We start from the raw sequence: 25,887 nt of genomic DNA on the forward strand, positions 1-25,887 counted from the left end.
TGCTGGGGATTGAACCTGGGTCCATCCTGGGTTGGCAGCAAATGTCCTACCACTGTGCTATTGTTCCAGTCCCAAAGCTTATGCACTTCATTGAAATTTTGATGAGGAGAAAATTGCATCATGACATCCCCTTGGGGGTACAGTTCTGTGGGGCTGAGAATGAACCTTTGGTTTGTGGCTTCCAGCAGAAGTAACTGGCTTCTCTCTCTCCTCCCTCACTCCCCTTTGGCTGTATGTCATGATGCATTTGAAGGGTGTTAGATCTGAGTAAATACAGAGATTCTATTTCTTGATAAGTAGGCCAGGCCAAGTTGGGTCCCAGCTGAATTGTTCATGCCTGGAAAATGAAAGGTACCTTTTGTCCTTTACCACCCAGCTTTTCCATCAAATATATAAGAACAGCAGCAAGAACAGCAGGAAGTATATTGTAGAAAAGATGTCAGGTTAGTAATTTGGTTTGGGGGAGTAAACTAGCAACCTATTACATACAGTATCATTTAATGCTGTTAATAGGAAAGCAAACCACTGCAGTCTTTTTTTCTTTTCTTTATTCTTATTTTTTTTTCTTTCACACCTGGCAGCACTCAGGAGTTACTCCTGGCTCAGCACTCAGAAATAACTCCTGGCAGGCTTGTGGGACCATATGGGATGATGGAGATCAAATCCGGTCTGCTGCTTGCAAGTCAAAAGCCCCATCTGCTGTGCTATCTCTTAGGCTCAAGCCACTGCAATATTAAACAGGGAAGAAAGAAATTGACTCAAGTTAATTGATCAAGTGCAGAGGCAGATAGATGTCAAAGTTAAGGCTATTATTATTATTATTATTATTATTATTATTATTATTTTGGTTTTGGGGTCACACCCAGCCAGCACTCAGGGGTTACTCCTGGCTCTATGCTCAGAAATCGCTCCTGGCAGGCTTGGGGGACCATATGCCAGGATTTGAACCACAGTTCTTCTGCATGCAAGGCAAACGCCTTACCTCCATGCTTTCTCTCCAGCCCCGGCTAATATTATTTTGGTGATTCTTGCCCATGAGCTAGGTTGGTTATTGGGCTGACTCTTCATTGTAGCAAATTGGCCAGTTAGAAGGTGGCCTGAATAAATGCCCCGGACATTTGGCAGGGTTGGAGATGTCTTGGGTTATACATGGTAATACTGGGGCTGGGGTATATCTTTTTCAATTCCCAGTTTGATGCTTAGGGCAGCTTGGGTGACTATTCAGTGTCTGGGATTGAGCCAGTGTCTCCTGCATGCATAACAGCGTGTTGGTTTACAATTTTCCTGGTTTTCTTGCCCTCCCCTCTACCTACCATCTTCTTTCCACATGTCCAAGACCCACCTAGACAGCACTATATCAAGATAAGCCTTTTGTCTATTCCTAACACCCACCTAAGGCATTTGCCATTGAAGTTTTTTTTTTTTTTTTTTTTTTTTTTTTTGGTTTTTGGGCCACACCCGGTGACACTCAGGGGTTACTCCTGGCTATGTGCTCAGAAGTTGCTCCTGGCTTGGGGGACCATATGGGACGCCGGGGGATCGAACCGCGGTCCATCCTAGGCTAGCGCAGGCAAGGCAGGCACCTTACCTCCAGCGCCACCGCCCGGCCCCTGAAGTTTATTTTTTAATAAAGGAAGGTTAGTATGGCAGGCAGAGCTCTCCTCTCTTTTCACAGGTTGAAAGCTCATGTTTTACCCATCTCAGCTTGGTTTGTATTTTTCTGGTGACCCCAGACTCATTTTTTTTTTGGTTTTTGGGCCACACCCGGCGGTGCTCAGAGGTTACTCCTGGCTGTCTGCTCAGAAATAGCTCCTGGCAGGCACGGGGGACCATATGGGACATCGGGATTCGAACCAACCACCTTTGGTCCTGGATTGGCTGCTTGCAAGGCAAACACCGCTGAGCTATCTCTCCGGGCCCCAGACTCATTTTCTTAAGGTTGGATTATGGTGTGTGGAGTCCTACATTAGTCCTTCAAGCCATCTCCCTGGTCCAATTTCAGAAACATTTTGGGGGTCTATCTTAGGCCTGGGGCAGAGCCTAGAAATATTCTGTAGAGGTTGAAATGATGGGTTTAGTTCAGATTCAGTCACCATGGATATAAGAATTATACCAGGGATGTAAGAATTATTGGCATAGACCAGACTGGGAAATACAGGAAATTCTTTGCACTTATATTTACCCAACCCTAAAATAAACACTGCCAACAAATCTCAGTGTCGCCTCTCTGCTTTTGTGTTTATGTTGTTCCAAGTCACAAATAATAAGTTCCTTGTGTTATATACAAACCTCTGCACTGCTATAATATTGAGTGTATAAAGATAACTTCATCCATATATTGCTGGGCCAAGTCAAGGTTAAAAGCTTGTCCCTGAGATTTATGGGCACCCAACAGTGCTAACTTTGTAACTTAGTGCTGACTCTGTAACTCATTGCTAACCCCAGGACCTTGCCGGCAGCACCTGGACAAACTCCCTGATAAGTTACTGTAAAGTGTGCCCTGACCCTGAGTAGTGTAAAATAAATACTTTTCTCCTTTTTGATCATATAACTATATCTTGTTTTCCTCACATCTCATCAGAATGTGGGGTAATGCTTTGTTTTTATTACAGATTGCAGTTAATCTTGCATGCTCTTAATTGAGTCACTGGAATTTAGTGTTTGGGTATAAATATAATCAGGTTCAATTGGTCCATCAATTCTTTTTTTTTTTTTTTTTTTTTTTTTGGTTTTTGGGTCACACCCGGCAGTGCTCAGGGGTTACTCCTGGCTCCAGGCTCAGAAATTGCTCCTGGCAGGCACGGAGGACCATATGGGACGCCGGGATTCGAACGGATGAACTCCTGCATGAAAGGCAAATACCTTATCTCCATGCTATCTCTCTGGCGCAGGTCCAATTGGTCCATCAATTCTTTTTTTTTGATTTTTGGGTCACACCGGGCAGTGCTCAGGTGTTACTCCTGGCTCCAGGCTCAGAAATTGCTCCTGGCAGGCACGGTCCTTCGAACCGATGACCTCCTGCATGAAAGGCAAACGCCTTACCTCCATGCTATCTCTCCGGCCCCTGGTCCATCAATTCTTAAAAGAACAACCAATGTCGAGGAAATTCGCACCCTGGGACTTGGGTCGGAACACTTTGGGGAGTCAGATTGTCTCAGCAGGTCATAAAATGTCTCCCATCTTGGATGCCTTAGGAAATGTATTTGTGCCCACTCATTTGGTTTCCCAGACCCCTCATTATCCGACTCCCGCCTCTTTCCTTTTGTTGGACGATCACGCCTGCGATGCTCAGGGACCGTCCGGGGGGTGCTCGGGAGACCTAGCTGGGGCCCGGGCCTGAGCTTAGATCGGCCGCGTGCAACCCCGGTGCAGGCTCAAGTCCAGGCCAGCGCCCCTGGGTCTGGGTCTCTGCAGGCGTTTCCTCCCCCAGCCCAGCCCGTAGTCCGTGACCTTCAGGCGCCCTTCCGAGCGCCGGTCCGCCAGCCCTCCTCTGGGGTGGGGGTGGGAGGTGGGCGGGGCCCTAAGCATCGCAGCTTCCCGCCAACGCGCCAGTCGGAAGGACCCGGACTCCGAGGCGCGTGCCCGAGGGGTCGCGGGAACGCGCGGGGCGGGGGGGGGGGCGCGCACGCACGCGACCGACCGGGTGCGCGCGCGCACACGCGGCGGCCTGTCAGGGCGAGCGCGCGTGCGCGGGCGGAAGCGCGCGGGTTGGGTGGGCGGGCCGGGGGCGGGGCCTCGAGGGTCACGTGACGGCCCCGGGGCGGCGGCGGCGGCGGCGGCGCGGCGCGGCCGCAGCGTCTTTGGCGGCGCCCAGTGCAGGATGGTGTTGGCGGCGGCGGCTTCGCGGGCAGCGGCGGGCGGGGGTGCTCGGGCGGCGGCGGCGGCGCCCGCGGGGGGCCGAAAATGGCGGATTTCGAGGAGCTGAGGGTGAGCGGGGGCGCGGGGGAGGGGCGGCGCGGGCCTTGCAGGGGCGCGCGTGGCCTAGGAGCCCGGGTGGGCGGCCGAGGCCGTGGACACCCCGAGGCCCCGCGCGCCTGCTCGCTCGGACCCGGGGCTGCTGGGGCTCCCCCCACCCCAGGCTGGGCCTCGGGGGGCCCCGCCGAGGAGGATCGTCCGCCCGCCCTCCAGCCACACTTGTGGCCTCGTGCATCGCTTGCTCGCCTCCCGGCCACCTTGGGGACCAGAGGCCCCGTTTTGCGCGCGCGTGTAGGGATGGGTCTAGGTGGAGGAGAATGTGGATCTGCAGTAAGTTGTGTGTGTGTGTGTGTGTGTGTGTGTGTGGTGGGGATGGATCTAGGTGGAGGAGAACGTGGACCTGCAGTAAGTTGTGTGTGTGTGTGTGTGTGTGTGTGTGTGCGTGCGTGTGTGGTGGGGATGGATCTCAGTGGAGGAGAATATGGACTTGCAATAACTTAGGGGTGTGTGTGTGTGTGTGTCTGTGTCTGTGTGGATGGATCTAGGTGGAGGAGAATGTGGACTTGCAGCAAGTTGTGTGTGTTTGTGTGTGCGTGTGTGGTGGGGATGGATCTAGGTGGAGGAGAATATGGACTTGCAATAAGTTAGGGGTGTGTTTGTGTGTGTCTGTGTGGATGGATCTAGGTGGAGGAGAATGTGGATCTGCAGTAAGTTGTGTGTGTGTGTGTGTGTGTGTGGTGGGGATGGATCTAGGTGGAGGAGAACGTGGACCTGCAGTAAGTTGTGTGTGTGTGTGTGTGTGTGTGTGTGTGTGCGTGTGTGGTGGGGATGGATCTCGGTGGAGGAGAATATGGACTTGCAATAACTTAGGGGTGTGTGTGTGTGTGTCTGTGTCTGTGTGGATGGATCTAGGTGGAGGAGAATGTCGACTTGCAGTAAGTTGTGTGTGGTGGGGATGGATCTAGGTGGAGGAGAATATGGACTTGCAATAAGTTAGGGGTGTGTTTGTGTGTGTCTGTGTGGATGGATCTAGGTGGAGGAGAATGTGGATCTGCAGTAAGTTGTGTGTGTGTGTGTGTGCGCGCGCGTGTGTGTGGTGGGGATGGATCTCGGTGGAGGAGAATATGGACTTGCAATAAGTTAGGGGGGTGTGTGTGTCTGTGTGGATGGGTCTAGGTGGAGGAGAATGTGGACTTGCAGTAAGTTGTGTGGTTGTGTGTGGTGGGGACGGATCTTGGTGGAGGTGAATGTGGATTTGCAATAAGTTAGGGGTGTGTGTGGATGGATCTAGGTGGAGGAGAGCGTGGACTTGCAATAAGTTAGGGGTGTGTGTGTGTCTGTGTGGATGGATCTTGGTGGAGGTGAATGTGGATTTGCAATAAGTTAGGGGATGGTGCGTGTGTGTCTGTGGATGGATCTAGGTGGAGGAGAATGTGGACTTGCAGTGATTGTGTGTGTGTGTGTGTGTGTGTGTGTGTGTGTGTGTGTGTGCTTTTCTCTTCTAAGTTACTCTGTTAGCGAAAGCTTTTCCCAGACTTGTGTCCAACTTTTTTTTTGTCAAGGCTGGACAAAGCTTCCTAAGAAAGAAGTGCTGATTTTATTTATTCATGTATGGCAGAAAGACCCTGGATCGTGCTTAGATCAATGGGAAACCCGGCCTGGAAAGTTGGTTGGAAACAAACAAGAAAAGCTCTCTTTGCTTTGTGTCCCTCCCTTTTGCAAATCAACTCTAGCCTCTGAAAATCAGCTGTTTGCTCCCTAAATTGATAGAAAAGATGTCTCCTTAGCCATTTCCTAATTAGTTGGGCCTCTGGGACTAGCTGGAGGAGGGAAGGGTTTGGGTTGAGCAGATGTGGGAGGATTTGTCTCAGGTGACCTGTGTCTCCCGCCATTCCCCAGAAGGTGCCTATGATAATGCCATAAACACATGAAATGGAATGCTTTTTTACATATATACTTAAAAAATGTTGAGTTTTTTAAAAAATTTTGTTTTGATTTTACTGTTTTGCTTTTTTTAGGCCCCTTCTGGTGGTGCTTATGGGGACCATGAGGTCATCTAGCCAATCTCTTCGCATGTCTGTCCACCATTCTTGAAGCTTTACCCTTTTCCCCTTTCCTACTTCAACCTAACTTGTCCTGTTTCTGAGGCTTGTGTTCTGCTCACCACTGAGCCACTTTCCCAGCCCTAATTTCCATAACTTGCTGAAGAAACGAAAGCACAGAGGAGAGTAGCATGTTGCTGGATCACAAGGCTTGTGTTATGAAGAACATGTATCGGGCTTTTTTGTTTTATTTTGTTTTTTGTTGTTGTTGTTTTGTTTTTGGGCCACACCTGGTGATGCTCAGGGGCTACTCCTGGCTATTAGGCACTCAGAAATTGCTCCTGGCTTGTAGGACCATATGGGACGCTGGGGGATTGAACCACAGTCTGTCCTAGGCTAGCAGATGCCTTACGGCTTGTGCCACAGCTCTGGCCATGGATTGGGCTTTTTAAGATCTTGAATTTGAGGTAATCTTTGGAGTCTGAGTCATGCAGCTATTTTCCTCTGGGTCCACTCCTTGCCCTCATCCTAATAATTTGTGTACTAAACTGATCAGGTGTGTACTATTGGGGAAGATTAATAATAGGGTAACCAGCTAAAATTGAATTAGTGAGGAAGGAAGGACGATACTTCTTAGTTTTCAGAATGGTGTCTGCTTCAGCATGTATTCTGAGTGCCTGTGTGCAAATCACATAAATGAAAGAGTTGGGAAATGTTACTGTCTTTGTTGGCTGACTTGAGTTTCCTTCCCTTTTGGGGGGGAGCATGATGGGTAGTACTAGTGCCCTGACTTTTATTTCTTTGTGGGCTAACTTGTTTGCAGAGTAAGTGGTCAGTGGATCTGGATACTACATACATATCTGATTGCTGATTGTGCAGAGTGGATTCATGGTATCTTGACCATTATCATTCAGAGCCACTCACTGGGGATGTGACCTTGCAGAGGGGCTCAGCTTTGAGGATCTCCCAAGAAGTGTTCACTACCTAGATTACTCACCCAACTGAATTGCATGGTTCAGTTCTTTGGGCTCAACGAAACAGGCTCAGTGATGTGGAACTACTTGGAACCAGAGATGTCTGGGGGCCACTTGGACCACACAGCTAGCTGGTGGGTCTTGACGGCTCAGTATTGCCGTGCTAGCTTGGGGAATGGGCTCCCTCCCATTCTGGGAATTGAACTTGGGTCCTTACACATACTGGGCATCTGCCTCTAATTCTTTAGCTAGTTCCCTGATGACAGTAGTACTATGGAACACTGAGCTGGTAGTGGAAATCTTCCCTGTACTTCTCTGTGTTCACTTCAGTTTCTGTCACAAAGCCATGCTTCTCTTCCAGACCTGGAGAATTTTTTTTTTAATTTTTTTATTTTTAATTATGAGAACAAAGATGCAAAGAAAGAGGACAAGGTAAAGTTACAGTGGAAGGACAATCACCCATAACATAATTCTCAGAAGAAGTCCCCTTGCTGATATCTTAACTTTGAACTTTCAGCCAAAGAACATTAAGATAAATAAAACAGAATCCATGTACAATTACTTTGTCCCTCAAGTCCTCAGATAGTAACACATTATAATATTTCTTAACAGCACACAAGGCAATCTAAAGCCATAAAACTTATGTAACTCCTTAAACATTAGAGGCATAGTATCAGGCCTGGAGAATTTGCTAGACTGAGCTTAGTGGAGGGTTTCTTGTGTTGACTGGTCAGCATCACATTGTATCATAAGATGTTTCTCATAGTCGAGGGAAAGGAACCAAATACTTCTCTTTTTTTATTTTTTATTTTTTATTTTAATTTTTTTAATTATTTTAATTATGACAACAAAGATGCAAAGATAGAGGACAGGGTAAAGTTACAGTGGAAGCCCAATCACCCATAAACAGAATTCTCGGTAGTCCCATCGATGATATCCCAGCCTTGAACTTTTGGCCAAAGAACATTAAGAAAAACAAAACTGAACCCATGTACAATACAATACAATTACTTTTTTTTATTTGTCCCTCAAATCCCCAGTTGTAGTACATACTATTTCTTAGCAGCACACCATATAATCTAAAGACATTAGACTTATGTAACTCCTTAAACATTGAGGGTAAAGTACATTTATCTAGTTCCATGCACATGCTTACTAGTTTAAGTTAACCTCAAAAGTTTTAGTGGGTTGTTTTTCTTAAGGATTGGGGTCAAGGGAACATAGTAAAAAATGGTGTTAGAGTGGCATTTGTTTGCATAGGCCCACCAAAACATAAGGGACATGGAAAGAAAAATTATGATCTAAATACAAGGAGACCCTACCCCTGAAGTTTCCTGGCACAGAACTGACTCTAGGCTCCAGGCAAACTAGTTTGTCCAATTCAAGTCATCGTCTGTAGTGGCAATACACCTCCATTCCTCACATAGTCTCTGTTGTTGGTATCATGCTTCTGTATTAAAGATCCTGGAGTCTGCATATCCCATATTGCAGTCAGGATGGTGCAGAGCATCCTCTCATTTCACCTCACACTTAAGTGGCACTAGAGAGAACCATGTCCTGTAGAGCAGGTCATTGTTGTTGTCAAGTTTTCTCAGTGTAAACGGAAGTCTCTTTTTAGGAGGTCGATGTCAGACCCTTGGTAGAGTCTTTCCTGGTAGAGGACTGCTTCCAGCTGTTGCTATAAAAGACCTTGGATGTTTCGTAGATAGCTTGCCTGGTTCCAGCGTGAATGGAGGATGCCCATTCTTCTGAGGCCTGTGCCAGGTCATTATATCAATGTTCAGGGTGTAAGGTACATTGTACTGAGATTTATTAGATAAGAACTTATCTGTATGTATGGTGTTTTCCCATTTTAATGTGTCTATGCAAACAAGGGTCAATGCCATGAAGCGTTATTGGTGCATCTGGAGGCAATATGAACAAGACCAGCAATTTTCATGACATAGTTCAATCATAGGCATCAAACTGAGGGACAGTTCCACCAACAATCCTTACTGAACAGCTTACAAAGAAAAGACAAGATGAAAAGTGGATAGAAACATCATGGTAGAAGAATATATAGAGAGGTACAGCAGTTAAAGAAAATACACATAAAATATTCAAAAGATATATGTGTTCAATATGTGTTCAAGTTATGTCCTTCTAAATAGTTCTGGGATTGTTAGATCCACTGTATGTCTTTGGTCAGAGATTAGAACTGTGTGTTACTGAAGTTAAGAAGGGTAAATCTGGGGTACTGATGGTTGGGAGGAGTATATGTTTGCGCGGGGGCACTAGCCCCCCGCGTGGTTTGCAAAATGTAGACTGGTATGAAATTGCCAGTGACAGCCTGAGTATAGCTGAGCAGCTATCTGCCACCCCCCAGATCAAACTCCACCCCCTAAGCCAACCTCTGGAGCCGGCCTGGGAGTGGGGAAAACCCAGGGTGCCCCATCAGCTCCTCCCAGGAACCCACCTGGAGATCTGGAGGAAAGGGGGAGAGGGGGGTCGGGTGACCCAGGTCCGGGCCCCCCTACCCTGGGCCAAGAGGCCGCTGGCACATGTGGAGGTCTGCCAGCTGCCCGCCCGTGCTGGCTAACTTCTCAAATGAAGGGATCTAGTAAAGTCGAATGAACGTCTTGTATTGAAGCTTTACAGATGAAAAACTCAGAAAGTGTCAAGGAGGGGCTGGGAAGGTGGCGCTAGAGGTGAGGTGTCTGCCTTGCAAGCGTTAGCGTAGGACGGACCGCGGTTCGATCCCTGCGTCCCATATGGTTCCCCCAAGCCAGGAGCCATTTCTGAGCGCATAGCCAGGAGTAACCCCTGAGCATCAAACGGGTGTGGCCCAAAAACCAAAAAAAAAAGTGTCAGGGAAGAAATGCCTAAGTCCATCAGTTGCATGTTTGTAGTATCGTGCTGATAGGAATTTATGAATTAACTAGTTTTGTGTGTGTGTGTGTGTGTGTGTGTGTGTGTGTGTGTGTGTGTGTGTGTGTTTTGAGGGGGCTGGAGGAAGAGCCTCTCCTGGGGATAATAAGGGGACCATTGCAGATTGAATCTGTTGCAGATTGAATCTGGGGTTCCGTTATGTGAAGTACATGTGCTCTAGTCCTTTAAGACATCTCCCTGGTTTTTGAGTTAACCTGGTACAAGTTCGTATAAAGATTGATGGTCTGGACCTCTATCTCAGCCCTGCTTCCCTCTTTCCCCACAAAAAAGTCTGTCAGAGCTGAGTAGAGGTGAAAGGGCAGTAGAATAATAGCCAGGCTTTTAGGGTCTTGCATCTCTTTTTGGTCTCCAGTTGTGGTACTTTTCCAGGATGGAGAGCTATTGGTGACAGAGATCCGACCGATGAGCCTGAAAGGTTGGACAGTGGGGAAATTACACCACCACCACCACCACCCCCACCACCACCCACCACCACCACCACCACCACCACCACCACCACCACCACCCACCCACCCCACCTGCTGACTTCCTTTGGGTACCTAGCACTATGCTTCTAGAAGAAGCAGCTCCTGAGCATCATTGTGGCCCTAAAGAACTAAAAAGTGCTGTTAGTACACTCTTGCTTCTTTGAGTCTGGGGATAATGGGGAGAGGTGCTTGTAATAACAGCATACCTAGCTGCATACTCAGCCTACTTCTGCCTGTTGCTTAAGAATCAGGGCGGGAGAGATAGCACAGTGGTAGGGCGTTTGAATCCCAGCATCCCGTGCCTGCCAGGAGCGATTTCTGAGATGAGAGCTCAGGAGTAACCCCTGAGCACTTGCCAGGTGTGGCCCCCAAACCAAAAACCAAATAACAAACAAACAAAAGAATCAGGATTGCTCCCAGCCCTGCTTGGGGGATCAGGCCAGGAGCTTCAGCTTGCAAAGCTGCTTTTTGAGCCGTCAACCCTTTTTCCGTGGTGGGGGTGATTTCTTGGTCCATTCCTGGTGATTCTGTGTCCAGGACTCACTTTTGACAGGATTGGGGGACCATATGTAGTGCTAGGGCATGAACCTGGGTCTGCCGGGTTCAAGGTAAGCACCCTACCTACTCCCATACTATCTCTGTCCCAACCAACCCCTTTAACTTTTTGGGACTCTTATTTCCTGTTTTATTCTCATCCTTTTATTCACTGACAGTTTATTATAGATGAGTATGAGAATATGAGTGATTGTGCCCTCCAGAGTCTGGGTGTGCACTGGGGCTAGTAAGCTTGTAATCACAGCTGTCTTATTAGATACTGGTAAACCAGAAAGATCTTTCTCACCTAGAGGCTGAAATAGGTCTGGAGCAGATATTTTGGTTTAGAAGGCATGAGGAGGACGCCTACAGGAATTACAGTAGTAGTGACTTTCCTAGGAACTTTTAGTACTTCGTAGAGGCAAAGGGAGAATGGAAAGTTAATGGAGGATTTCAGGGTTCTGGGCCTTTTGCCCTAAACCTCTCCAGCTCTCGGGGAAGGAAATAGGCTAACAAACGGTTAGCTTGTAAAAGTGAGCTATATTTTATCAATTGTGTACTAGTGAACACAGCTAAATCTTCAGCAGGAAACTTGAAGTGGCTGCTAGGAAAGGAGATTTATAGCTAAATATTTGGGCCCTGGAATATGGCTAAATGATTAAAATCCTAGCCTGGCAAGCTCAGTGCCACCAAATTCAAGCCTGGTGAGCTGAGGTAACCCTGCCCTTCTCCTTTTGGGCCACAGTCAACACTGCCCTGGTGCTGGAGGACCTGGCAGTGCCTCATTTCAACCTGAGCCAGCCCTCTGTTTGCTGATCACTCTCTGTTTGGGTTCCCAGTAAGGAAAAATGAGGGAAAACTTGAAGGAAAAAAAAAAAAAAAGATATCCCGAGGTAGTAGATGCTTTGGTATTAGTTTACTCCTAAACTAAGTACACTTCCTCCTAGTAAAGAAGAGTTTCATTTCTGATAAGGCTGAAATATATCCATGCTGCTCTCTTTTCTCAATAATTTTTTGTTTTGTTTTGTTTTTGGGCCACACCTGGTGATGCTCAGGGTTACTCCTGGCTAGGCACTCAGAAATTGCTCCTGGCCAGGGGGACCAAATGGGACCCCGGGATCTAACCGAGGTCCGTCCTAGATCAGTCACATGCAAGGCAAACGCCCTACTGCTGTGCTATCGTATTGCTCTGGCCCTTTTCTCAACATTTTTGCTAAGATTTCATTTTCTTTCTTTTTTTCTTTTTTGGTTTTTGGGTCACACCCGGCAGTGCTCATGGGTTACTCCTGGCTCTAAACTTAGAAATCGCCCATCAGAAATGGCAGGCATGGGGGGACCATATGGGATGCCGGGATTTGAACCAAACACCTTACCTCCATGCTATCTCTCTGGCCCCTAAGATTTCATTTTCAAAATTACTTGTTTCATATTAATTAAGGCACCGTGATTTACAAAGCTACTCATGATAGAGTTCTGGACATACTTGTTCCAGGCCTACCACCAGTGTGACCTTCCCTCCACCAATACCTTGAAGTTCCCTCCCACTGCCCAGCCTGCCTCCTTGGCAGGCACATTTTTAAGTCTGGTCATTGTAGTTTGGGTCTCCTGTTTGCAGTATTCTTGGCTCTATTGTTGAGTTATATGCATGTTATCCCATCTCTACACTACCAATTTGATGGCTTTGCTTTTTTTGTTTGTTTGTTTTTGGGTCACACCCGGCAGTACTCAGGGGTTACTCCTGGCTCTAAGCTTAGAAATTGCTCCTGGCAGGCTACAGGGGACCATCTGGGATGCCGGGATTCGAAACAACGTTCTTCTACATGAAAGGCAAATGGCCTACCTCCATGCTATCTCTCCGGCCCAGCTTAGCTTTTTTTGTGTTGGGTTGCAGGTCTATTTTGATTTTTTTATGGCTATACTAATTTGCATACCATCAAGTACAAAATTAAAAAATGTTCAATTCTGTTTACTAAGCTGTGTAACTGTCACCAATAATTCACAGCTATCTACTTCCAGAATATTCCTGTTACCCCAAAGAAGCTACCTGGCTATTTGCTTTTTAGTTTTTATTCTTCCTTTCCCTCATACCTAAGCTTTTAGTAACCTTTTTGTCTCTGGATATTTCACAGAAATGCAAGTAGAATCACAACTGTAACAGTGTCTGGCACCTTTGTTCAGCTCCCCCCCTTTCCGGCCCCATCTTCCATATTATGCCTGCATTAGCTCTGGAGAGCTGAGCAGTGTTTTCTTGTCCAAAATAGGATAATTATGTTTTGTCTGCTTGCTCATGAGTTTGTGGACATTATTTGGGGTTCACTACACTTTTGGCTAGTATAAACATTTACAAATAAGTTGATTAGGTTTTGTGTGGACTTTTTTTTTTTTTTGGTTGTGGGGGAGTCCAAACAGTATTTTGGGGAAACTCCTAGCTCTGTGTTCTTCTTAGTACACAGGGGACCTTGTGGTACTAAGGATTAAACCCTGGCTTCCTGCATAAAAAACACTTAATGTGCCCAGCCACTTGAACTCTGTGCCGGCCAAACTTGGTACTCCTGCAGGAGGGGTACGTAGTGTTTGAGAATTGGACCCCGGGCTTCACATCTGTATGTGCTGTGCAGTTGGGGCCACATTCCTGTCTGTGATCACTCTGGCAGATCTCAGGGACCATGTGATATCGTCGTAAACTGGGGTTAGCGGCATTAGTTAGAACTCCTTACTCTTTTTCTTTTTCTTTTTTTTTTTTTTTTTTTTGGTTTTTAGTTTTTGGGTCACATCCAGTGGTGCTTGGGTTACTCCTGGCTCTGCTCAGAAATTGCTCCTGGCTGGTTCGGGGACCATATGGGATGCCAAGATTCGATCCAGAGTTCGTCCTGGGTTGGCCATATGCAAGGCAACAATGCCTTACTGCTGTGATATCGCTCTGATCCCTCTTCGCTCTTTTCTTTCTTCATCCTATGTTTGTGTGAGGTCTTAAACTATATTGACATAATATTTGGGAATTGTATCTTTTTTTGTTTGGGGGCCAGACCCCATTGTGCTTCTGGCTTGCTTCTGGCTCTGTGTTTACTCAGTGATCACTACTGGTACGTTCTGAGGACCATATTCGATGCTAGGTTGGCCATGTGCAAGGAAAGAACCTGATTTGTTGTATCACCTCTCCAGCACAGCAGTTTTGTCTTTATGTCTACTTTCTGACCACTACTGGTCATTGCCAACAGTACCCGACAGTTAATTTTGTTGTTTCACTTACTGTGACTTGAACAGCTTTCATAGAAACAAACTTTTCTACGTGATAGAACATACAGAAATCATAGTGATGATATACTGTGCATTTTCTTTGTATTTTTGTTTGTTTTGTTGTTTTGGGCCACACCTGATGGTGCTCAGGAGTTACTCCTGGCAGGCTCAGGTGATCATACAGGATGCTGGGGATTGAATCTGGGTTGGCTGTGTGCAAGGCAGATGCCCTACTCATTGTGCTATCACTCTGGCCCTTCTGTTTTGGTTTTTGTGTTTCGGCCACACCTGGTATCGTCTGAGGACTCTTTTTCCACTTTGTGCAAGGGGTTGGCTGGGGCCACTTCTGTTGCTCAAGGCATAGTTTGATGCTCGGCATTGAATCCAGGTCTCTTGCTTGCATAACATGCTTAGTCTGTTGAACTCTCTGGCCCATGTTTGCATTTTACCGGTCTAACTCAGGTCGAGAAAGAGAACTTGGCCAGCTTAGTGGCCTCCCTTTGACTCCTTCCCCTCCTCAAAGATTCCTATTAATCTGGCTTTATTACCTTAAGTTGGTTTGATCCATTTTTTACTTTCTTTTTTGTTTTTCGGCCACTCCTGGTGATGCTCAGGGATTACTCCTGGCTATGTGCTCAGAAATTGCTCCTGGTTTGGGGGACCATATGGGACACCGTCCTAGGCTAGCATGTGCAAGGCAGACCCCTTATGGCTTGCACCACTGCTCGGGACCCCCTTTTTGACTTTCTATAAGTATGCAGGGCTTCCCACCCTTAGTTTTATTTGTGAGAATCATTGCTATTGTTGGTGTATAGTTGTGGTTTTGTTTCTACCAGCTATAGAATAGAATCCCCCCCTGCTGCATGCTTCTTTGGGACATTTCTTTTTTTGCTTTGTTTTGTTTTGGGGACACACACTGTGACCCTCAGAGGTAACTGCTGGCTATGCGCTCATAAATCACTCCTGGTTTGGGGGACCATATAAGACGCTGTGGATTGAACCGAGGTCAGTCCTGGATCAGCTGCATGCACGGCAAATGCCCTACTGCTGCACTATAGCTCTGGCTCCTCTTTGGGACATTTCAGTTCAACCTTTTTTCTATTAGAATAAAGCAGCAGCTCTCATCTGTCTCTCTCCTCCCTTATTAGATTAATTTGGGGGGGGGTTGGGCCACACCTGGTGATGCTCAGGGGTTACTCCTGCATAGGCACTCAGAAATTGCACCTGGCTTGGGGGATCATATTGGATACCTGGGAATTGAATCCAGGTCCGTCCTGTGTCAGCCGCATGCAAGGCAAACACCCTACCGCTGCGCCACTGCTCTGGCCTCTAGACTAATTTTTAATTTAGTATTTTTGTTTTAACAATGACTACTATTAACCTATAATTAAAAACAAGGCATTTTTCCACTTCTGGAAGAGTTTACTTAAACATTGCAATGATTTGGTACTAGAGAGATAGCACAGCGGCGTTTGCCTTGCAAGCAGCTGATCCAGGACCAAAGGTGGTTGGTTCGAATTCCGGTGTCCCATATGGTCCCCTGTGCCTGCCAGGAGCTATTTCTGAGCAGACAGCCAGGAGTAACCCCTGAGCACCGCCGGGTGTGGCCCAGAAACCAAAAAAAAAAAAAAATTGCTGTTTCTTTTGTGTTTGGTAAAACTTATGAAATTGTTGTTTTCTTTTCTGGGTATTTCTTTATCCCTGAATCAGTTGCTTTGGTTACAGTGTTGTTTATATTTTCTATTTAAAACTGATTTTGGTAGATAGCATAAAAAAATCCCTTTCACCCACTTTTTCAATCCTTTGGCATGAAGTGGTTAATTTCTGTGTTGTATATATAGTTAATTTCTCTTCCATTCTTTTTTTTTTTTGTGACTTTTCACAGTTACTTTTGGGCTTTGAGCTATCCTCATTTATTTTCTAGTTTTGGGGTAGAGATTGGTAGTGCTCACACCTGCTGCCTCCTCTCTCCCTGGGGCTTGTTTCCAGCTGGGGATTGAACTGAGATGGAATGCAGGCAGGGCATGCACCTTAACCCACTCACATGGTCACTGGTCACTTAAAAAACAAGTGTCTTCTCTCTGGTTTTTTTTTTTTTTTTTTTTTTTTTTGTTTTTTGGGTCATACCCGGCAGCACTCAGGGGTCACTTCTGACTCTACGCTCAGAAATCACTCCTGGCAGGCTCAGGGGACCATATGGGATGCCGGGATTCAAACCACCGACCTTCTGCATGCAAGGCAAAAAAAATGCCTTACCTCCATGCTATCTCTTTGGCCCCAACATAAGTTTTTTTTTTCTTTTTTGGCTTTTTAGGCCACACCCATTTTATGCTCAGGGGTTACTCCTGGCTAAGCGCTCAGGAATTGCCCCTGGCTTGGGGGGACCATATGGGATGCTGGGGGATTGAACCGCCATCTGGTCCTTCCTTGGCTAGCTTGCAAGGCAGACCCTTACCTCTAGTGCCACCTCACCGGCCCCAAATTTTCTTATTTTTGATTTTGTTTTTGGGCCACACCTAGTGGTACTCTGGGTGACTACTGGCTCTGCGCTTGTTGGACCATATGGGATGCCAGGGGTGGAGCCCAGGTTGTCTGTATGCAGATGCCCTCCCAACTGTGCTGTTTGCTGGCCCCAGGCAACATTTCTTTTGTGTGACATGATGCAAATGATAATTTTTTCTTTGGTTTTGGGCCCACCTGTCAGTGCTCAGGGTTTATTTCTGGCTGGCTTTGTGTTCCTTCCTGCTTTGCTTTGGGGATCATTGTATTTGAGAGATTTTCCCTGATTAAAACATTGATGTTTCTCTCTTTTGTTTTGTATTTTTTGGGGGGGTTTGGGTCACACCCAGCTACACTCAGGGGTTCCTTCTGGCTCTATGCTCAGAAATAGCTCCTGGCAGGCTCAGGGGACCATATAGGATGCCAGGATTTGAACCATTGGCCTTCTGCATGCAAGGCAAACACCCTACCTCATGCTATCTCTCTGGCTCCTGATGTTTCTTTTCTTTTTTCTTTTTTGGGGGGGCACACCCCACGGTGCTCAGGGTTTCCTCCTGGCTATCTGCTCAGAAATCGCTCCCGGCAGTCACGGGGGACAATATGGGACGCCGGGATTCGAACCAACCACCTTAGGTCCTGGATCGGCTACTTGCAAGGCAAATGCCACTGTGCTATCTCTCTGGCCCCCTGATGTTTCTTTATTAACTACCTACCTTTTATTTTTAGTCTTTAATTTGTCCTTTTTTTCTTTCTCACATCTGAAGGTGCTCCATGCTTTGTCTTGGCTCTATGCTCAGGGATTACTCCTGGAGGAGTCAGGGATGCTGGTCCCATAATTTTGCTTTCTTTTTAAAGTTCTTCCAACATTTCCCCCTTTCTTTAGTTTTGGCTCTTGGGATTATTGTGTTACTGACTTCAAAAATGTGATTGGTGGGGCCGGGCGGTGGCGCTGGAGGTAAGGTGCCTGCCTTGCCTGCGCTAGCCTAGGACGGACCGCGGTTCGATCCCCCGGCGTCCCATATGGTCCCCCAAGAAGCCAGGAGCAACTTCTGAGCGCATAGCCAGGAGTAACCCCTGAGCGTCACAGGGTGTGGCCCAAAAACCAAAAAAAAAAAAAAAAAAAAAAAAAAAAAAAAAAAAAAAAATGTGATTGGTAAACTACGCCTGCCCAGTGGGGCCCAACCGTGAGAAATTGTGAGTGCTGCCTGTGTGTGTCTGTCTCCTGTCCTGTCACCTGAACCTCTTGGGAGTGGGCCGAAAAGACGCTCCAGCAGAGCACAGCCGCTCCACTTTGCTACACGCTGTGTGCTCTTTCTAAGGAAAGAACGCCATTGCAACAAGAAGAAAAAAATCACACTAAGAACTGTGCTGGATTACTGAAGCCCAGCATTTCTCCCCAGACTGTCTTCTCTGCTGCATGCTCGGGCCTAAGATTTGATCCTGTGTGAGGCTTCATCCACGGAGGACACCCCTTCTTTGGAGGCAAGTCAACCCACCCATAAAGGGTAGAGCCAAAGGAACGTGTCTGCGTACATCATTTAGCCAGTGAATACCACCACAACACGTAGAAAAAAACCACGATACAAGTGTGACAATGGGGAAACAACACAGGTCAGCATCAGACATAGAGAATGAAGATGACAATTCTGATGACCAGAAAACGACCAACCAACTAATCAATCTCTCAGATAAGGAGTTTAGACAAGCAATATGGAAGATGCTCAAAGAACTCAAAGAAACCATGGATCGAGTTGAACAGAACACTAATGAGAACCAAGAAAACATGAAGACAGAAATCACAAAACTCGAAACTGAAATAACAGGTCAAATAACAGGCCTGAAAAACTCAGTAAATGAATTGAATGACAAAATGGATAATCTTTACACTAGGGTAACAGAAGCTGAGAATAGAATTGGTGCTGTGGAAGATGAAATAAATAACTCCATACAGCGGGAGAGATTGGAAAAAAAACTTAAAGCAAATGAACAGACAGTGGAAAAATTAGTCAAAGAATGGGAACAGATGAAAATAGAAGTTTATGATAAGCTCAACAGAAACAACTTAAGAATCATTGGAGTTCCAGAAACCCAGGAAGAAAATTTCCAGAAAGAATCAACTGTCAAGAACATCATTAAAGAGAAACTTCCAGAGCTAAAGAATATATGTGATCAAATCCTGCATGCCTGAAGAGTACCAACCAAAAGAGATCCCAGAAAAAATGCCCCAAGACTCATCCTAGTCACAATGATGAATTCCACAGATAGAGACAGAATTCTGAAAATAGCAAGATCAAAAAGGGAAATTACATACAAGGGATCATCCTTGAGATTTACAGCAGACCTGTCACCAGAAACACTCAAGGACAGAAAGCAGTGGTGGGACATAGTGACAAAACTCAATGAAATAAATGTTTCGCCTAGAATACTGTACCCAGCAAAACTCACATTCAGGTTTGACGGGAAAATACATGGTTTCACAGACAACAGCTCAGAAACTTTACAGACTCAAAACCAGTCTTAAGAGAAAAACTGAAAGACCTAATTTAAGACAAGACTGACCAAAAGAGACACCAAATTTAGATATAAAGATGGCATTAAATCCCAGGACAATTCTTTCTCTCAATGTCAATGGACTAAATGCACCAGTTAAGAGACACAGACTGGCTAAATGGATCCAAAAACTCAATCCAACCTTCTGCTGCCTACAAGAAATGCACCTGAATAGTCAGAACAAATATAGACTCAAAAGGCTGGAGGAAAATTATCCAAGCAAACAACACCCATAAAAAAGATGGAGTGGGGCCCGGAGAGATAGCACACCGGTGTTTGCCTTGCAAGCAGCCGATCCAGAACCTAAAGTGGTTGGTTCGAATCCCGGTGTCCCATATGGTCCCCCATGCCTGCCAGGAGCTATTTCTGAGCAGACAGCCAGGAGTAACCCTTGAGCACTGCTGGGTGTGACCCAAAAACCAAAAAAAAAAAAAAAAAAAAAAAAAAGCTGGAGTGGCCATACTAATAACAGATAATGCAAACTTTATACACAAGAAGGTTGTAAGGGACAAAGATGGACATTTTATATTAAGGGGTATGTAGAGCAGGAAGAAATCACTCTCCTAAACATATATGTACCAAATGAGGGTCCAGCAAAATATTTAATACAATTGTGGACAAATCTGAAAAATAATATCAATAACAACAGAATAATTGTGGGGGACCTCAACACGGCTTTGTCAACACTGGATAGGTCAACCAGACTGAAACCCAACAAGAATATACTAGACCTGAGAAGAGAAATGGAAGAAAGAGGCCTAGTGGATATATATAGGACACTCTATCCCCAGAAACCTGGATACACATTCTTCTCCAATGTACATGGGACATTCTCCAGGATAGATTACATGCTGGCACATAAAACATACCATAATATCAAGAGGATAGAAATCTTGCAGGCTACCTTCACTGACCACAAGGCTCTGAAATTATATGTGAATTCTAAAGGGACACAGAAGAAAAACTTTAACACCTGGAAGTTAAACAGCCTCATACTTAATAACCAGTCGGTCCGAGATTAAATCAAAGAGGAAATCAAAACTTTCCTGGAAACAAATGATAATAAAGACACAAACTATCAGAACTTATGGGACACAGCAAAAGCAGTACTAAGAGGAAAATTTATAGCTTTGCAAGCACACATCAGGAAGGAAGAAGGGGCTTACCCGAGTAGCTTAATGACACAGCTCATAGAACTAGAAAGTGTTCAACAAAAGGATTCAAAAAATAGGGAGACAGAAGGAAATAACAAAGCTGAGAGCAGAAATCAACGAATTGGAAACCCAAAAAACAATCCGAAAGATCAACGAAAGCAGAAGTTGGTTCTTTGAAAAAATAAACAAGATTGATAGATCACTGGCAAAACTAACAGAGAAAGAGAGAGAGATAACTCGTATTAGGAAGAAAAAAGGAGAGATCACTACTGATATGGCAGAGATTTAAAGGGTAATCAGAAACTACTTTGAGAAACTATGCCATTAAAAATGAGAACCTGAAGAAATGGATAAATTCTTGGACTCTTATAGTCTTCCACGGTTGAATGAAGAGGATGTAGCATATCTAAACACCCCAATCACTATTGATGAAATTAAAATGGTAATCAAAAGTCTGCCCCAAAACAAAAGCCCAGGCCCAGATGGATTCACTAATGAATTCTTTCAAACTTTCCAAGAGGAACTACTACCAATCCTGGCAAGACTCTTTCATGAAATCAAGAAAACGGAAACACTTCCAAATAGCTTTTATGAAGCCAACATCACCTTGATAACTAAACCAGACAGAGATGCTATGAAAAAAATATTACAGACCAATATCGCTGATGAATGCAGATGCAAAGATCCTCAACAAAATCCTGGCAAATAGGATTCAATGCCTCATTAAGAAGATCATCCACTACGATCAAGTAGGTTTCATCCCAGGAATGCAAGGATGGTTTAATATCCGTAATCTATCAACATAATACACAACATCAACAAGAAAAATAAAAATCACATGATCATATCAATAGATGCAGAGAAAGCATTTGATAAGGTCCAACACCCATTCTTGATCAAAACTCTCAGCAAGATGGGAATGGAAGGAACCTTTCTCAATATAGTTAAGGCCATCTACCACAAGCCAGTGACAAATATTATCCTCAATGGAGAAGAACTAAAAACCTCCCCTCTAAATTCTGGCACAAGACAAGGCTGTCCTCTCTCACCACTCCTATTAAACATAGCACTGGAAATATTTGCTATAGCAATTAGGCAAGAAAAAGATAATCAAGGGAATTCAGATAGGAAAGGAAGAAGTCAAGCTCTCACTGTTTGCAGATGACATGATACTCTACTTAGAAAACCCTAAAGACTCTACCAAAAAGCTTCTAGAAACAATAGGCTCATATAGCAAGGTGGCAGGCTTCAAAATTAACACACAAAAATCAATGGCCTTTCTATACAACAATAGTACTAAGGAAGAAATGGACATTAAGAAAATAACCCCAGGGGCCGGGTAGGTGGCGCTGGAGGTAAGGTGTCTGCCTTGCAAGCGCTAGCCAAGGAAGGACCGCGGTTCGATCCCCCGGCGTCCCATATGGTCCCCCCCAAGCCAGGGGCGATTTCTGAGCACATAGCCAGGAGTAACCCCTGAGCGTCAAACGGGTGTGGCCCAAAAACCAAAAAAAAAAAAAAAAAGAAAATAACCCCATTCACAATAGTGCCACACAAACTCAAATATCTTGGAATCAACTTGACTAAAAATGTGAAGGACCTATACAAAGAAAACTATAAAACTCTGCTCCAAGAAATAAGAGAGGACATGCGGAAATGGAAACACATTCCCTGCTCATGGATTGGCAGGATTAACATCATCAAAATGACAGTACTCCCCAAGGCATTGTACAGATTTAATGCTATCCCTCTAAAGATACCCATGACATTCTTCAAAGAAATGGATCAGGCACTTTTGAAATTCGTTTGGAACAATAAACACCCTAGAATAACTAAAGCAATCATTGGGAAATGGGAGGAATTACTTTCCCCAACTTTAAACTTTACTACAAAGTGATAGTTATCAAAACAGCATGGTATTGGAATAAAGAGAGGCCCTCAGATCAGTGGAATAGGCTTGAATACTCAGAGACTGTTTCCCAGTGCTTCAGTACTGTGAACAAATGGAAAGGAAGGACATCTCTGGGCTCTGCCTACTTTCCCTGAGGCAACACATTACAGAATGATTGCATAATAGCACTGGTAGGGTGTTCTGCCACAGTTACAGATTCGGACACTACAGGACCGACCCCTCAGGTAGTCATTTTTAGGCCTGCATGTAACTACTTCCATCCCATCAGCCCAGGCTGGTCCCTTTAATCTTCCCTTTCATCTGTTTATTATTCCTATGGTCTAACCTTTGTTAACCCAACAAATTCTCTGAGATACAGTCCCTGTTATTATAAGTATCTTTAGTCCTTCCCACATGTTGAAAGGCATCTGGCTTTTTTTTTTTTTTTATCATTGTGGGGCCATTATGAATTAAAGAACTAAAAGGATTTGTGCCTAGGATTTTTTGTTTTGTTCTATTTTTGTTTTTGGGTCACACCCAGCAGTGCTCAGGGGTTCCTCCTGGCTCTATGCTCAGAAATTGCTCCTGGCAGGCTCGGGGGACCCTATGGGATGCCGGGATTTGAACCACTGTCTTTCTGCATGCAAGGCAAATGCCTTACCTCCATGCTATCTCTCCAGCCCCAAGGATTTTTTGTTTGTTTGTTTTGTTTTTGTTTTTAGTTTTTGGACCACACCCATTTGACGCTCAGGGGTTACTTCTGTCTATGGGCTCAGAAATCGCCCCTGGCTTGGGGGACCATATGGGGCGCCGGGGGATCGAACCTTGGTCCGTCCTACGCTAGCGCTTGCAAGGCAGACACACCTTACCTCTAGCGCCATCTTCCCGGCCCCTAGGATTTTTTTTTAAATGAACAATTTTCATTATTATAAGAAATGTTTAGGTCTACAGTCATGGAGTCCATGGTCATTGTATATGTAGTTTTTAGAGTACTTGACAAAGTGCTTTTCAGAATGGTTGTATCATTTTACATCCCTGTCAGCAATGTATGAAGTGACCCGGTTTCTGTGCATCCTCATGAGCATTTGATATCACTGTTTTTAGCCATCCTGGTATGTAGCTCGTGATTTTTGTAGTGACATTTTATTTGCATTCCTCTGGTGGCCAGAGGTGCTGAACATTTTCATGTGCTTATCTGCGGTCTAGCTTCTTCATGTCTATTCTTCCTCTGTTTTCTTTTTTCTCTCAGGCTGAGAGTTCTAGATCTTAATTCTCTGATGTATATGTGGTCTATAAATATTTGAGCTTATATATTGCTGTGTGTGTGTGTGTGTGTGTTTGTTTGTGTGTGTTGTGTGTGTGTTTGGGCCATACCCAGTGACACTCGGGTTACTCCTGGCTGTGCGCTCAGAAGTAGCTCCTGGCTAGCACTCGCAAGGCAGACACCTTACCTCTAGCACCACCACGCTGGCCCCAACCTTTGTTTTTTTTTAACAGTACTTGTAGACCAAAATTTGTGGTTAAGTCATTTTTCTTTTCATGAATCTCACTTTGAGCATTGAGTTTAAGAACTTAAAAAAAAAAAACCCAAAAATTTTAATAGAATTGTGAAATGCAATTTTTAAGTAGTTCATGATTCCATTCCACCACCAGTGTTGACCTCACTTCACCGATGTTCTCAGAGTGCATCCCTTGCTACCACCTTTATGCTCCCCAATCTGCCAACATAATAGGTCTATTTTTATAAGGATGTAAGTTAATTCTTTTCTGTAGATGATTCACCATTTGTAGAAAGGAATACACCTTTCTTCACCCACTGCTTTTTGTACCTCTCTTTAAAAAAAACTTTGGGGGCTGGAGCAATAACATAGTGGAGTGTGCTTGCCTTGCACGTATCCGACCTGGGTTCAATCTCTGGCAATTCATATGGTACTCCAAGCCTGCTAGGAGTGATTTCTGAGTGCAGAGCCAGGAGTAACCCCAGACCGCCGCTGAGTGTGGCCCAAAAACCAAGACCAAACCAAACAAAACTGGGCATATTTGCATAGATCCGGATTCCGAGTTTTCTATTTGTTTGTTGATCTCAAGAAAGTCATCAAATCTTTCTTACTGAAGCTGAGTTGAAATGGGGTCACTCATTTCAGTTTTTTCCTGTTCATATTTGCTTTTAGCTCTTTTGACTTTTTGTTAGAATAGTCTTGTAACTGTAAACAAACTTGGATAGGAATTATAAAGCTGTTCATCAGTTTATGGAAAATTGATGTTGCTTTTCTGAATTTTCCTGGTCATGAACAGTGTGTTTATTTAGGTCTTTGACTCTCATTCATTTTGGTGTTTGTTTCAGTGCGCTAGTTTATGTAAATTTTGTTTTATTTGGAGTACTTTAAAGGATTTGTTTATCGGTTTCCTCTGTGCTCATTGGTAGTGTGTGGAGATGTGTCATCTTGTATCCTCTGGCTTTGGTACATTCAATTACTAGCTAGCTACAGGAGTTTTGTCGATTTCTTTGAGATGTACAGATCTGTACAGGTAGGTTTTGATTGCTTTATTCCATTATTCATGCTTCTTATTTCCTTTTTGATTTTTGTTTTAGCTCACTAGCTAGAACTTAGAGCATCTGCTCATAGTGACTAAGAGTAGACATTGTCTTGTTCTCAATATTAGGGGGAAAAACATCCAGTTTTTATCACTAAAGAGAATGTTTAGTTCTGTTTGTGGGAGGGGGAGACAATATATTGTCAGAGAAGCGCAGACGCTGTGAAAGGCCAGGCACATGATCCAATCCTTTGTGCTCTTTTTCTTTTTTTTTCTTCAGACATAATTTTTATCATACATATGTAAAGATTCATTAAATGCTGTTTTTACGCTGATTTGTATGATCATGCAGTTTTCCTTTTTAGCTATTGTGTATATGTATTGATTTCAAATAATTGTGTCAACCCTGTATATCCAGGAATTAATTTTTCTGGATGTGATTCTTTTTCACATGTTGCTAAATTCTCTTAGCTAATACTGTTCAAGCATTTAGATTTTTTTATTTTTGGTTTGTTTTTAGGCCATACTCGGCAATGCTCAGGGTTCACTGCTGATCATCAGGAAATTACTCCTGATGGTGCTCTGGGAACCATATGGAAGGTCAGGGATTGAACTCAGACTGGCTTCATGCAAAGAAAACACCTACCCACTCTATTCTTGCTCCAGGCCCATATTTAGGTTATTTTTAGTACCCATCTCTGGCTCTACTTAGGGAACATTCTTCTGATGATGAATATAGAAATTGGAGTATCTTTCTCATTTATGGTATAGTTTCTCTTAATGAATCAATTCAGTCACTGCTTTGATTAGTTGATTGGACTCAATACATATATGTAAATACAGGGGTTGGATCACTCCAGGCAGGGTTCATGTTTCATATATAGTGTTGGGCGTCAAACCTGGGTTGCTTGCAAGCACCTAGCCTGCTGTACTCGCTCCCCCAACCATAAAATCAACTTTAAAAAAATGTTTCACTGGGTGTGGCCCAAAAATCAAAAACAAAAAAAGTTGTGACTGGAGAGATAGCTCAAAGGGCCGAAGTATGTGACTTAGAGCTATTTATTCTATTGTAATGTAAGTGAATGTCAGTCAGGTGTTAGGATTGGAGACTTTGGGAAAGATGCATTGCATTTCTTGTTTGGGAAGATTCTTCCTAGAAAGCTG

The 25,887-nt window shown here is 44.7% G+C and overlaps 1 protein-coding gene across 4 annotated transcripts in view; it reads left to right on the plus strand.

The window, feature by feature from the left end:
* The first annotated feature begins 3,861 nt into the window (after positions 1-3,861).
* The window catches only part of PIAS2 (protein inhibitor of activated STAT 2), a 71,918-nt gene continuing 49,892 nt past the window's right edge, over positions 3,862-25,887 (plus strand). For 3 of the 4 annotated variants that reach the window (XM_049781540.1, XM_049781541.1, XM_049781542.1), the window contains exon 1: positions 3,862-3,927. In XM_049781540.1, coding sequence (XP_049637497.1) covers positions 3,904-3,927 — 24 coding nt within the window. In that variant the 5' untranslated portion in view covers positions 3,862-3,903. The remainder of the gene's footprint in view (positions 3,928-25,887) is intronic. The other variant, XM_049781543.1, reaches the window with a different exon arrangement.

The sequence above is a fragment of the Suncus etruscus genome, chromosome 10 (genome assembly GCF_024139225.1).
Source record: "Suncus etruscus isolate mSunEtr1 chromosome 10, mSunEtr1.pri.cur, whole genome shotgun sequence".
NCBI lineage: Eukaryota > Metazoa > Chordata > Mammalia > Eulipotyphla > Soricidae > Suncus > Suncus etruscus.